Source organism: Typopeltis vanoorti, chromosome 3 (assembly GCF_054136105.1).
Source record: "Typopeltis vanoorti isolate ZY-2024b chromosome 3, IOZ_Tvanoo_1.0, whole genome shotgun sequence".
Lineage (NCBI taxonomy): Eukaryota > Metazoa > Arthropoda > Arachnida > Uropygi > Thelyphonidae > Typopeltis > Typopeltis vanoorti.
Genome location: NC_143551.1, coordinates 153043296 through 153058931, shown reverse-complemented (window position 1 = coordinate 153058931; position 15636 = coordinate 153043296). Strand labels below are relative to the sequence as shown.

At 35.4% G+C, this 15636-nt stretch overlaps 1 protein-coding gene across 1 annotated transcript in view; it reads left to right on the top strand.

The window, feature by feature from the left end:
- Positions 1–15636, top strand: part of Dab (DAB adaptor protein) — a 199625-nt gene that overhangs the window by 144644 nt on the left and 39345 nt on the right. The window contains exon 8 of the mRNA XM_090390499.1: positions 3580–3690. Within this exon, the coding sequence (XP_090246625.1) occupies positions 3580–3690 (111 nt within the window). The remainder of the gene's footprint in view (positions 1–3579; positions 3691–15636) is intronic.

Here is a 15636-nt window from a genome sequence, read left to right as displayed (position 1 = left end):
ATTCTGAGAAAAATTGAGGTTTCGAGTGAACTGATATTCATGCTATCTGTTCACTCCATACTGTATCGTAGTTTGGAGTAAACAGAATTTCTATGCTATGATGAAAGTTTTTACCATAGCATAGAAATTCTAGAGAGAGTCATCCAGAGATGAATAACTAAGGAACAATCAAGACTCTGGAATGTTGGTTATGCGAGATATTGAGGAAATGTAAATTGCAAATTTTGTTGGATAAACAAAAAAGAGGTATATGATAGAAACATTTAAATTACTGAGTAGATGTTATTAGTTAATATAAAGAAGATTATAAAAAGAGTGAAAGGTGAGAGGTCATCTCTGAAAGTTGTTTAAAGCTGGCGAAGGTGGAGGGGGGTAGAACTTTTATGGTAGGCAGGAGCATAAATTATTGAGTCTGATGACTCCATGGAGGTTTCTGGGATAATAATTAACAAATACTAACAGTCATTAAAAGTCTAAAATTTATATTATGCAGCAAAAAAAAATAATAATAATAAAATTGACAGTGCACGTGAAGCAAGCAAGCAACATTGCTTGCTTCATCTTGGTTTTTGAATGAAGTGATGGCCTAGTGGTTAGTGTATCATATCCGTTTGGTCTCTAGAACAGGGTTTTCAGACTATGTAAATTTAAAAAGATACAAAAACATATATAAAATTGATGAAAAAATTAATTTAAAAAAAAAATCCATAGCCTGCCCACAGTACAAATGTACTTATAGTGGTGCATATAACCTTTCATGAGTGGGAGCTACATGAAGAAAAATTTAAAAATTTATCATTTGTGATTAATCTGCATCTTTTTTGGTATTTATATAGGCAATATACAATGTATTATACATGCAATTTTGCATGTACTGTTCATTATAATCTCTCTCTGAAATTGTGTTAATTGATATATTCACACAACTAGCATATGATGAATGACTGTTCTCTAACACGATCTTGTGAAAGAAATTTTATGTATATTCTGACAACACAATAGCTTTCTATGTATAAGCATATTTTTGAAATATTAAAAGCCTTTTAAAATTTTTCATGATATCAGGCAAAAAATATTTTCCCTTCTGGTTAACCCACTTTCCTGGTGGGACTGTATTCAAACCATTCATTGCTTTCATTTATGCTTTCAAAAGGATGAATATACCAAGTTTGATGGCTATCACTTTTACCATTTAGGAGATTACTCATAAATATACCTTTGAGGAATGTACACTCACATAACATTACAGTATAACTACCTGCCTAAGCATAAATACCTGTACCTACTGTGGTATTGATTCACACTGTCTGATATATCACCTGTAAGGCATCTCGTAACATGTTTCACAACATTCTACAGCTGTTAGACTGAGTTGAAACCCAGTGAATTTGCTGGCTATTAAAGATGGATAATGTATTCTTTGTACCTTCATCATCATAACCCTAATTACGGGTATAGACCGTATCCATCCAATATCCTTTTTTGAGGTCTACTCTGCCTTCTCTTTCCATTTGGCTTATTACCTTCTTGTAATATTGGCTTATAATCTTTGCACCTTCCTTGATCTAATTCCTTGCACCATGAATCTGTAACATGGTGCATTATCACCATGACCGAGATGAGGGTATGTGCACTATTGCAGAGTCCATGTTATTGTTACAAGCTACCAGTAGGCCCATTGATCATTCATTGGTGCCATTATGTATACAACAGCAATCTTTCTGACCATTAAAACATGCCATGCTATGATGCTGTCTTTACTGCCCCAGATGCTTAAACCATGAATGTAAAGTCTATTGATTTGTGTTGTTGTTGTTGTTTGCCCCATATTGTAGCTCTGTCTGCATGGTTCAGCAGACCCTTAATTTGCATGCTACTAACATCTCAGTACATATGCAAAGGAGATGACATCATCATAGACACCTTGCTAAATTTATTCCAGGACGTATGGAACACAGAGACTTGGCTTTCTGTCCTTGTACCTATTCCTGAAAAGGGAAACAGTGATAGATGTAGCAACTATAGAACAATAAGACTTATTAGTCATCCAAGCAAAATACTTTTGTCAAGAATCGAAAAAAAAATAGAAAGCAGACTATCAGATGAACAAGCAGGTTTCCAGAAGTACAATTGACCATATTTTTACAATACACATACTAGGCAAAAAATACATTGAACATAACAAAACAATCTGTCACAACGTTTTAGACCTTCAAAAAGCTTTTGACTCAATATAGCACGAGGCATTATGGAAAATTTTAGAACATTATGGTATTGACAACAAAATCATTAGGATTATTAAATCTCTTTATTCCTCATCTGATATGAGAATTGAAATTAAAATTTTCAGCAGTGAACCATTCTGGGCAGAACGGGGGGTAAGACAGGGATGCATCTTGTCCTCTCTTCTTTTTAATTGTTTTCTGGAATATGATATAGATGAAGCTCTTTATGAATAGGACACTGGAATAGTAGTTGGCGGATTAAGAATAAATAACTTACGTTTTGCTGACGATATCGTTCTTCTGGCAGAAAGTGAAGAAGAATTACAAGAGATAACCAGCCGTGTTTTCGGAACATTAAAAAAATATGGATTGTACATAAACCTACAAAAAAAAAAAAACAATGATACCTCAAAATCAGACATTGAATTCTTAAAGATACAAATTGGCAATAAGCAAATTGAGAATGCAAAGAAGTTCACTTATCTAGGAAGCACGGTGAGTCAAGGCGGTTGTTCAAAAATCGACATTAAATGCCAGATTGCTAAGTCAACCGTGTCCCAAAATAAGTTAAAACCATTGTGGGGAGATAACAGAATAGTAATCACAACCAGACTAAGACTAATTGACACCTTGGTGAATTCTGTCCTCTTGTATGGCCTGGACTTTATTGAAGGAAGATGAGAGGAGACTCCTGTCTTTCGAAATGAAAACTTAAAGAAGACTTTTGAAAATTCCCTATATCGCTCATGAAACCAATGAAAATATTCAAAAACTGATTGATTCAATAGATGGGAGAAAAAGGGAAAATATTCTGACAGTCATCAGAAGAAGACAGATGAAATGGTTCGGACATGTGGAGAGGGCTAATGGCATTCCAAAGTAAGCACTAGAAGGAATCATTCCAGGATCAAGGGTTAGGGGCCGACCTCGATTAAAATGGACAAATTCCTCCCTTTCTCAACTGACAAGACAACTGGAGGAGGCTAGCAAAGAGTATCACCTACCAGCCATGAATGACCCAACGGTTTATTTAGGACTACGGGAGAAGAAGAAACATCTCAGTAACCACTTTCAGCAGTGGTCTTATTTGAGGACGAATGTCTTTATGGACCTTTAACACTGGAATACCATATGTGAAAGTGCATTGTTATCTGGGATACTTTTCTTATTCATGTTTTATTTTAAAGCTGGCTGTGGTAATATCTCCTGTCAGTTGTCTATAATTGGATTAGCACTCTTCATTACTTGTAATGTTCGTATAATCTTATGTTCAATATACTCACTAATTGAATTAAATTATTGTTTCTCATTCTTTAGAGTTTTAAGAGTTATAAAAATGTCCTTTTTAATCCAGGGTATTGAGCAAATGGACAACAGTATAGCTGCCTCAGCATCATATGGAATCTCATTTCCTGAAGAAAATGTTTTTTCAAGTGACAGTTCAGTTGTTTTAGCACCATACAAGGTAAATGTGCACTTTATAATTTCATCCACCATAATAAATGTGATGCTTATGATAATATAATGGATGTTATATTATCAAAATGGTGATTATATTATACCTTGATTTAATTGAATGTTGTTGAGGACACCAAGAAACCTTTTATACATCTTGATTTATACAAGAATGCAGTCTTAACTTTGTATGATGATTTCTCATATTTTGAAGAATTATTAACTATCCAATGATCTCAAATACAATTTATTTGAGATTTGGAGTGCTTTTTAACACATTAGAAAAAAACTTCTTGTTGGCTACATAAAATAGACTTGAGTTGCATTTGGCTTTGCATGATTGGTACATATTTACAAAAAGATAAATTGTATCCTTCCTTAAATAGTTTTCTTTCATTTGTTATAAGTAAATCTGTTAATTGTGTTGTGAAATGCTTCAGATTTTCAGAATGCATTTAGCTAGCTTCTTTTATTGTAATCCCATACTCACAAAGTATTGGAAACTTGATATACTAATGTATATTATTCATAATATACATTTATATATAATGTATATTATTAATGTATATAATGTTCCAGGAGTGGTATATTGTTGTTCACTTGGCATTAAATTCCATATAACCAGTGCCATTTTAAGCTCAGTATTTCTAAAGTAGTTCTAAACAAATGTCATGGAAATCCTTTGGTAAGAACATTGAAAATAAATATCAAGAAGATGGTATAATGTTCTGGAGGCTATTGATAAAGCTGAAAAATGGAGGAAAGAGTATGTTAAAAGCAATCAGATAATAAAGGTGACATGAAAAATGAAGATAAAAATATTCTAAATGTCTGGAGCAATTACTTTAAAAGCTTGCTAAATGTAACAAGCAGTAACAGCATGGTTGTAGAAAACATGCAACAGGAATGCAATCAGGAATATATATATATATATATGTATGTATATGTCTGTACTTGAAGTAGAAAAAGCTATCAAAAACCTGAAATGTGGAAAGGCAGCTTTCCACATTTCAGGTTTTTATTTACAACCAAAAATGTTCAAATATGGAGTATTGTAAATGGGAGCGGTGTATATACTTTTACTATTTTATCTTATCCTTTTTCTTTCAATCTTATATTCTTTTTATCTCAGTATCGTTATCCTTGTATACTGTTATCTTTCTTTATCTCATCATCATCAAATTCCTGACATGCACCCTCAAGAGATGTACAGGATATGATAGTACTACTTGAAAAATTTACATCATTACTAACTTCCTATCTACAATTTTCCTCCAGATCAGTCTGTTACTTGTCAAGACTCCAATATTATCAGATCTTATATTTCTGTTGTCTAAGGCTGCTTCCCCCTTGGGACCGTAGGTTTTGTTGGGGGGGGGGATAATGAAAACGAATTTAAAATCTTTTAAGACTAAGTCGTTTTTTTTATCTTAAAAGAAACAGATTTAATTTTTATTATTTCTTTTTTGTTATTTTTTATATTTTAATGGGAAAAAATAACACTTTAGTGCGTGTTCACAAATTTTGCTTCCTGCATATTTCAGAGCTAAATGAATATTAGTAAATATATACTTATTCATATAAGTTTCATTTCAAAGCAGAAATCTAAGAATTGCAGTTACAAATATTTCACCTGATATTGGTGTAGCAGTATTGAAATACATCCATCACATTAAATTGTTATTAAACTTCTTTTATGTTTTTTTTTAATTCTTTCTTTATTACTAATCATTTTACGTTTCATGTGGTTGTACTGGAAATGTACAATAATAATAATATTTCTGTCTATATAAAAATATGAGATAATGTGCCATGTAAGATGCTAAAAATGTAATATTTGCATTTGATTTTTGCGATATTCACTTTTTATGTTTTGTATTGAAATTAAATACAATAAATATTATAATAATATATGCCGATCTTAAGATTTTTTTCGAGGAGGACCATGAAATATTTTAATTTTTCGAAAGGGGGGCCCTGATATCCAGAAGTTTGGGAAGCACTGGTCTAAGGCACTTTTGTACTGTATCAATCCACCTATATCTTGATCTTCCTCTGAGTCATTTCCTGCCAACCTGGTAGAGAACACTTGTTTTGCCAATCTCTCCTCGTCCATTCTGTTTAAATGACCATACCACCTGAGATTAGCTCTGCTAAAGTATTCCTGGATGCTGACAATGCCAAGTTTTTTCCTAATATCCTCATTTTTAATATGATATTGCCATTGATGCCATCTGTTCATGCTTTTAATTTTTTTCAGGATTCTCATATCTGTGGTCTCTAGTCTTTGGTCAAATGTTTTACTTCTGACCCAGCTCTCAGATCCATAAGTTAAAACTGGTTTGAACACTGTCTTGTATACAGCTAATTTAGTGTTCTGACTAATTTCCCTCTTATTCCATAAGAATTTATTCAATTGACTTCCTACTATACCAGCTTTGTTGATTCTGTTGTCTATTTCCATATTTAGTTTACCATCTTCACTAAAAATCGTGCCTAAGTAGGTGAAATGTTTTACTTGTTCCACAGATTCTCCGTTCAAAATGCAGTTGACATTTTCAACAATTCTGCATATTTTCATTGTCTTTGTCTTTTTATTGCTGACCTTCATACCATATCTATTACAACAGTTATTCAATTTAGCCAATCAATCTTACAGACTCGTAGCAGATTTATTGATGCGTATAACATCATCCGCATAAAGCAAAGAGCTGACATTAACATCTCCAATTTTGATATCATGTTTAATACCGCTTTCCTTCATAATGTGATCCATATAGATCATGAATAACAGAGGGGATAATGTACGTCCTTGTCTCACACCAGATTTAACATTAAACCATCTTCCTGTACTTCCTTCAATTCTAACTGCTGACTTACAACTCAAATAAAGACTAAGTATTGCTTGATATAATGCCCCATTGACACCATATAACTGTAGCGTATTGAATAGCTTCTGTCTTGGCACCTTGTCATATGCCTTTTCCAAATCGACAAAACTTAAATACAGATCTTTGTTATATTCCCATTATTTCTCCACTATCTGTCGTAAAGTGAAGATCTGATCCTGACAGCCTCTCTTTGACCTGAATCCAGCTTGTTCTTCACCAAGCTTTTCTTCTACAATTCTTCTCAACCATTTCTCAAGTAAACTTGCATATATCTTACCAGGAACACTCAGTAGGGAAATTCCTCTGTATTTCTCACAATCAGTTTTATTTCCCTTTTTATATATGGGTACTATGAGAGCTCTACTCCAATCATCGGGAATTCGTCCCTCTGTCCAGACTTCCTGTACTATGCAGTGCAGCCACTGCAAGACTTTTATACCACCATACTTCAATATTTCTGGTTGAATATCATCTACTCCTGCTGCCTTTCCACATTTTCAGCCTTTGATAGTATTTTCCACTTCAAGTATGGATATGTATGCCTGTTGAGTGTTTTTTACCACTGTGCTATCACTGCTTGTTTCAATTAGCAATTTCTCGAAGTAATTACTCCATTCTTCAAGGATATCTTTTTCTCTCGTTTTCATGACACCTTTATCATCTCTAACTCCTTTTACAGCACTCTTTCCTCCATTTCTAAGCTTCTTCAACAACCTCCAGAATATCTTACCACCTTCTTGATATTTATTTTCTATGTTCTTGCCAAAGTTCTCCCATGACTTTTGTTTAGCTAGTTTTACACAGTGTTTAGCTTTCTTACATTTGTCTCTGTATTCTCTAAGAGCAAAAGCTGACTTATTTGCCAGGAACTTTCAATATGCTTTCTTCTTTTCCTTCACTGCCTCTTTAACTTCCTGCGTCCAGCATGGAGTTCTGATTTTTCTATCCTTGCAGACAACCTCACCACATTCCTCTCTGGCTGAATCAATCAAGGTTTTCTTCAAGGCTTGCCACTGAATCTCTAAAGTTTGGTTCCTGTTCTCAAACTCTTTCATTTTTTCTTCAATAATCTTTGCGTATTTTAGTCTACAAATCACATCTGAGAGCTGCTCAACTTTTATTCGCTTTAAAACTTTCTTACATGTTATTCTTTTCAATATGGAATTCAATTTGATCCTGCTCAAGACTAAATAGTGATCACTTTCAATTTCAAATCCTCTGTACACTCTGGTGTCCTGCACCAGGGAGAAAACATCACTATCAACAATAACATAGTCAAGGAGACTTTTCTTATTCCTTGCTTCTTCTCTCCATGTGAATTTGTGCACATTTTTATGTTGGAACATGGTGTTAGTAATAATCAGTCCATATCCTGAGCAGAAATCCAGCAGGTATTTGCCATTATTATTAGCTTTGCTCTTTTCTCCAAATTTTCCTAAAATATTTTTGTATGTCTGGCAATCATTTCCTACTCTGCTATTTAGATCCCCAACATGGACCAACTTTTCCTTTTTCATTGTGTCAGTTGCTTTTTCTAAAGCATCAAAAACTTCTTCCACTTCTACGTTAGTAGAACCTTCTGTGTGACCATAGGCACAAATAAGTCTCATTGTCCAATTCCCCATTCTGATATTTGCCGACATCACTCTACTTGAGACTGCCTGCCATTCAAGAAGATTAGCCTCGTTTTTTTGTGTTGAATACTATGGCTACTCCTTTTTTTCCTTGATTGTCATTTCCTGAGTATACCATTTTTGTGTTTATTGCTCAGAAAGATCTCACCAGTTTTTGTCTTTTTTTGTTTCAGTCACCCCTATTATGTCGATCTGGTACTTATCTAATTCCTCAGCTAGCTCCATTTCTTTGTCTTTCAGGCTTCTTATGTTGATTATAGTGATCTTTAACTCTGGTGATGTTGAGTTGGGGTGTTTTTTCAGATTTGTTCCAGTAGCTGACTTTTCGCTGTTCACCCTGGTTCTCTGGTGAAAACATCGGGGACCTTGATTAACCGGGCGACGCCCTTGCCGACATGAAATTTTGTCATCTTTAAGTTTTTGGTTTAAGCCAATAAGAATTACAATTTGGTCGGCTAAATCCCAAATTGCCAGCCCATCCTCGTAGCTACCCAACAGGGTGCACCACGAGAAGGTGAGGGTTGGATATTAGATCAGTAACCCTGGTCCGTTCTCTGCACTCCTTTAAAGGCTATGTAGAGGTTTCCTCTCAGTTATACAGCTCTGACTCTTATTATTTAAATTGTTATCATTTAAAATCATGGAACCAGCAACAAAACAAAGAAAGTATGAATCGTGATTTAAAATAAGGGTAAAATGGCAAAGCAAACTAATAACATAACTGAGAAGATGGTAAGAGAATGGAGGAAGAAAGAAGATATTTTTAAAAAATTGCCAAAAACAAAATGTGCAATGAGAATGGGGATCACCCGATGGCCGCAACTGGAAAATCACGTTGCAGAATGGGTATTCAAACAAAAGCAGAATGGTTATCTTGTTACAAGAAATATGATTAGAGCATATGCACTAAAATGGTCAAGATTGAATCCGGGTGAAGGTATAGAATTTAAAGCTACTTAAGGATGGTGTAATCGTTTTATGAACAAACAAAATCTGGTAATACAACAAAAAACGAAAATTGCTCAAAAACTTACCAGCAAATCTTGACCACAAACTTATCAATTTCCATAAATTTATTATTCAGTTGAGACAAGAACATAAATTTCTATTGTCAAATATTGGAAATATGGATGAAACTCCTATGAGCTTGTGATATGATAAGCAATAAAACAGTGGAGTCTAAAGGTAGTAAAAGTGTGCTCGTTCGAAGTACAGGTCATGAAAAAACAAGGTTTACAGTTGTGTTGTCATGTTTGACTGATGGAACCAAGTTAAAAGCAATGATCATCTTCAAACGTAAAACCAAACCTAAGATAAAATTTCCTTCAGGTGTTTTTGTACATTTTCCCGAAAAGGGATGGATGGATGAAAATGGTGTGAAATAAATAATGTGTGGAACACGCGACCAGATGGTATAATGAAGAAACACAGTTTATTAGTATGGGATATGTTTCGTAATCATTTAACTGAGAATACTAAAAGTCTTCTAGAAAAAAATAGCACAAAAATTGCTGTTATACCAGGTGATTTAACTTCTATATTGCAACCACTAGACGTCTGCTTGAACAAACCAATTAAAGACACGTGAGAAGAGTGGAATAATTGGATGTTGACTGGTGATAAATCATTTACAAACAGTGGATCTACATGCGCTGCATCACTTGATATGTTGTGCAGTTTTGGCATGGAATAAAGTAAAAGTAGAGACTGTAATAAAATCATTTAAAAAGTGTGGTATCTCTAATCTTATGGATGGTACAGAAGATGATCTGTTGTGGGACACTGATGATGAAAATGAAATCAATTCACCAGATTCGAACTGGGATCCATATGACTATCATTTAAACAATGAATCTGAAGAACTATTTTCAACAGATGATGAAGAAAATTAACTTGAAAATTGAGAACTAGCTAAACAAAAGTCATGGGAGGACTTTGGCAAGAACATAGAAAATAAATATCAAGAAGGTGGTAAGATATTCTGGAGGTTGTTGAAGAAGCTTAGAAATGGAGGAAAGAGTGCTGTAAAAGGAGTTAGAGATGATAAAGGTTACATGAAAACAAGAGAAAAAGATATCCTTGAAGTATGGAGTAATTACTTTGAGAAATTGCTAAATGAAACCAGCAGTGATAGCACAGTGGTAAAAAACATTCAACAGGCATACAGTCAGGAATACATATCAATACTTGAAGTAGAAAAATCCATCAAAGGCTTGAAATGTGGAAAGGCAGCAGGAGTAGATGATATTCGACCAGAAATGCTGAAGTATGGTGGTATAAAAGTCTTGCAGTGGCTGCACTGCATAGTTCAGAAAGCCTGGACAGAGGGACGAATTCCCGATGATTGGAGTAGAGCTCTAATAGTACCCATATATAAAAAGGGAAATGCAACTGAATGTGAGAATTACAGAGGTATTTCCCTACTGAGTGTTCCTGGCAAGATCTGTGCAAGCATACTTGAGAAACGGTTGAGAAGAATTGTGGAAGAAAAGCTTGGTGAAGAACAAGCTGGATTCAGGCGAAATGGAGGCTGTCAGGATCAGATCTTCACTTTACGCCAAATAGTTGAGAAAGCATGGGAATATAACAAAGATCTGTATTTAAGTTTTGTCAATCTGGAAAAGGCATATGACAAGGTGCCAAGACAGAAGCTATTCAATACGCTACAGTTATGTGGCGTCAATGGGGCATTATATTAAACAATACTTAGTCTGTATTTGAGTTGTAAGTCGGCAGTTAGAATTGAAGGAAGTACAGGAAGATGTTTTAATGTTAAATCTGGTGTGAGACAAGGATGTACATTATCCCCTCTGTTATTCATTATCTATATGGATCACATTATGAAGGAAAGCGGTATTAAACATGATATCAGAGTTGGAGATGTTAATGTCAGCTCTTTGCTTTATGCGGATGATGTTATACTTCTAAATAAATCCGCTACAAGTTTTCAAGAGGCCCTGACTAAATTGAATAACTGTTGTAATAGATATGGTATGAATGTCAGTATTCATATGAATGACAATATAAAAAGACAAAGACAATGAAAATAGGTAGAATTGTTGAAAATGTCAATTGTGTTGTGAACGGATAACCTGTGGAACAAGTAAAACATTTCAGCTTCTTAGCACGATTTTTACTGAAGATGGCAAATTAAATATGGAAATAGACAACAGAATCAACAAAGCTGGTATGGTAGGAAGTCAATTGAATAAATTCATATGGAATAAGAGAGAAATTAGTCGGAACACTAAATTAGCCGTATACAAGACGGTGTTCAAACCAGTTTTAACTTATGGATCCGAGAGCTGGGTCAGAAGTAAAACACTTGACCACAGACTAGAGATCTGAGAATGAGAGTTCTGAGAAAGATTAGAGGCGTGAACAGATGGCATCAATGGCAATATCATATTAAAAACGAAGATATTAAAAAAGAACTTGGCATTGTCGGCTTCCAGGAATGCATTAGCAGAGCTAATCTCAGGTGGTATGGTCACTTAAACAGAATGGGCGAGGAAAGATTAGCAAAACAAGTGTTCTCTGCCAGGTTGGCAGGAAAACGACCCAGAGGAAGACCAAGATATAGGTGGATTGATATGGTACAATGTGCCTTAGACGATAGAAATATAAGATCTGATAATGATAATATTAGAGTCTTGACAAGTAATAGACTGATTTCGAGGAAAATTGTAGATAGGAAGTTAATAATGATGTAAATTTTTCATGTAGTACTATCATATCCTGTACACCCCTTGAGGGTACATGTCAGGAATTTGATGGTGATGATGATGTAACAAAAAATTAATCTGATTTGTTTATAAACACTGCCTATTTTCTTATATAATGATGTATTGTAACTACCTAAATGTTCATCCAAGAAATTAAGCTTCCCTTTTAATACTCGCCGTATAAAAAGACCCATGATTTCAAGGGGTTTTCCTGTAGTATTTGAGAGTCCTCTTATACGCCGACATATACTGTAATTCTGGTTGATTCTGGTAGATAGGCTTATACGTTGCTTACTCATAACTAGTTTTCATTATTATATTTCAGGAAATAACAATGTATACTAAAATATTAATTATAAAAACCAATTAAATTGGACTAGAAATAAAGCTCTTCAACAAAAACTGGAGACCACAAATATGAGAGTCCTGAGAAAGATTAGGTGTCTGAACAGATGACACCAGTGGCAGTATGATATTAAAAATGATGAAATTAGGAAAGAATTTGACATTGTCAGCATTCTGGAATGTGTTAGCAGAGCCAGTCTCAGGTGGTATGGCCACTTAAACATAATGGAGAGGAAAGGTTAGCCAAAACAAGTGATCCTTGCCAGGATACCAGGGAAAAGACCCAGGGGAAGACCAAGATCTAGGTGGATTGATATAGTAAAAAGTGCTTTAGAAGACAGAAATATAAGATTTAATAATTGTTGGAAGTTTTTCAACTTGGTTATACTCTAAATTAAAGATGACAAGAAATTATATTCTTGGTTTAATCCTTTATCCAAGCAAACAAAGTTTGCATCTGAAGTATTTTCAGGACTGGGCAACTGGTATATAGAGGTTAATGACTTCACATCACTTGCCTTAGTATCCTATAATGCAAAGCTCATATCCTTACGGGCATGTATGATGCTATGCATTATAGCAGGGCTTACTGGGTAGTAATCTTTTACTATTTATTAATTAATTAATAAATGTATTAGGTGACTTTAACAGCCACAGTGTTAACCCCTTAACAAAGAGACGTCTGTGACACGTCTATTGATTTTGAATTTTGGTTTCACATATAAATACAACCGAATATTGATGCTAGACAATCTTGTGCCTATTTCCTTTCAGCCAAGAAAAGTTGTCAACGGCATGTATCGGCTATTTCATTTGCACAAATTCATCATTATTTTTCAAATAATGATGAATTTGATCCAGCAAATCACCCTCACCCAAAAATTGGCAGAAAAACGACCGTTTTCTGATTTTTAATTGGTACGTTAAGGGGTTAACTAGGGTTACACAAAGTCCAACGAAGATGGAGAACTTGTTGAAAATGAGCAAAAACCTTTCTCTAAACCTGATACATAATCCAAAACTCCCTGCATCTTTCAACAGTGACAGATGGAAACAAGGCTATAACCCTGACCTCATATTTGTTAGCTCAAAAATATGCAACATTTGCATTAAAAAGGTCTTAAATCTGATTCCACATACTCAACATAGACCTATAATGCTTCAGTTCAACTCAGCAATTATACCTAACACAGTCCCTTACAGACAACGATTTAATTTCCAAAAAGCTCATTTGAAGGGTTTCATGGAAGATCTCGACCGCTCCATAGAACAAGTCCCTCCAAACCCTCAAGAGTATCCTGAATTCATAAAAATACTGTGGAAAATCTCCACCAAACACATTCCCTGAGGATGCCTCACAATCTACATTCCAGGCCTTTCCAGTGACATGCAAGCCCAGTATGCTGATTATTTACAACTTTACAATACCAACCCCTTCTCAGAAGAGACTATCGAAGTGGGAGAAAAATTATGCTCCAGGATGGCTGAGGAAAGGCATTCCTCATTGAAAAAAGAAATAGAAGTCCTTGATATGACCCATAGCAGCAGAAAGGCATGGAACTTTATCAACAGAATTAGGAAGGATTTCACTAAGCCATATGAGCATCCGCAGGTAACAACTAATAAAATTGCTCACTAGCTGCTGCTGAATAGAAAATTCCCTAAAAAGCACACAAAAAAGAAAAGACTTAGAACCCCAAGTGAGGAACAAAATATGATTAACTCAGATTTCACCATCACTGAACTCAACACTGCCATAAACCTATTAAAACCTAGAAAATCTGCAGGCCTTGATGATGTCTGTAATGAACAAATTAAACATTTTGGAACCAGTACTAAAGAGTGGTTATTAAACCTATACAACACTTGCCTCAGAACCCTATGGATACCAACTATCTGGAGGCACGCCAAAGTGGTGGCCTTTCTGAAACCAGGGAAAACTCCAACAGAAGCAAAAAATTACAGACCTATATCGCTACTCAGCAACCTCTTTAAGCTGTACGGACGATTAATTTTAAATAGGCTACAAACCCTAATCGAACCCCATCTTATAGCTGAGCAGGCTGGCTTTAGACCAGGCAAATCCTGCACATTACAAATTCTCAAACTCTCTCAATGCGTAGAAAATGGTTATGAGCGAAAACTAGCTACAGGAGCAGTCTTTGTAGACCTAACTGCAGCATATGATACCATAAACCATCTCACACTCAGAAATAAAATATACAGAATAACTAGAGACTATCGCCTTGTCCTCCTGATCCAAATACTCTTGGAAAACAGACGCTTTTACGTGGACCTGCGGGGTAGGAAGAGCCGCTGGCACCTCCAAAAAAATGGCCTCCCCCAGGGAAGTGTGTTATCACTGTTACTTTTCAACATCTATGTCAATGATCTCCCCATTTTTCCAGGAACTAAAAATTTTATCTATGCTGATGACCTTGCCATAACTAGTCAATCAAAAAATTTCAAGTCCATTGAAACTACTCTATCACTTGCCTTAAATAGTCTAACCACTTATTATAGCAGTAAACAATTAAAACCAAACCCCTTGAAATCCCGGACTGGCCTTTTCCACCTTAACAATAAGGAAGCCAATGGGAAGCTATAGATTTCTTGGGAAGAACAAAATAGAACATTCCTGGAACCCAATCTACCTCGGTGTGACTCTCGATTGCACCCTCTCAGCTAAAACCCACATAGAAAAAACATAGTCAAAAGTGAATGCAAGAAACAATATACTAAAAAAGCATACCTCTTCCAAATGGGGTGCAGACCCTAACACACTGAGATCTTCTACCTTGGCCCTTTGCTATTCTTCTGCTGAATACGCCTGCCCAGTATGGTCCAGATCCTGCCATGCTGAAAAACTTGATCCAGCATTGAATGAAAGCTGCCGCTTAATTACAGGATGCCTGTAACCCACACCTAAAAGACCTGGATACTTTGGCTGGTATTGCACCCCCTTCAATTCGAAGATCTGCATTCTCAGCTGATGAAAGAAGCAGACAAATGAATAATGAACGCCACCCACTATTCGGTCAGACCGCAGTGCCCCAAAGACTAAGATCCCGACATAGCTTCCTGGCAACTGCTGAAAACCACCTAAAACCACCAGAGACAACACTTCAACAATGTCTTACACTATATCCTGAAAATAATACTGGTATTCCAACAGCTGAACATCTTCCACGTGGTGCCCACTTAGACTGGAATATACTTGGAAATACATGGAAGCCTCAACAGACTGCGAACGACAGGATGCTGCAAACAAAACATCAAATGGGGCTACCTCACTGGCACAGACAATTGTGAGTGTGGGACAACCCAGTCCATGGAACACCTTCTTTCTTGCCCATTTCTT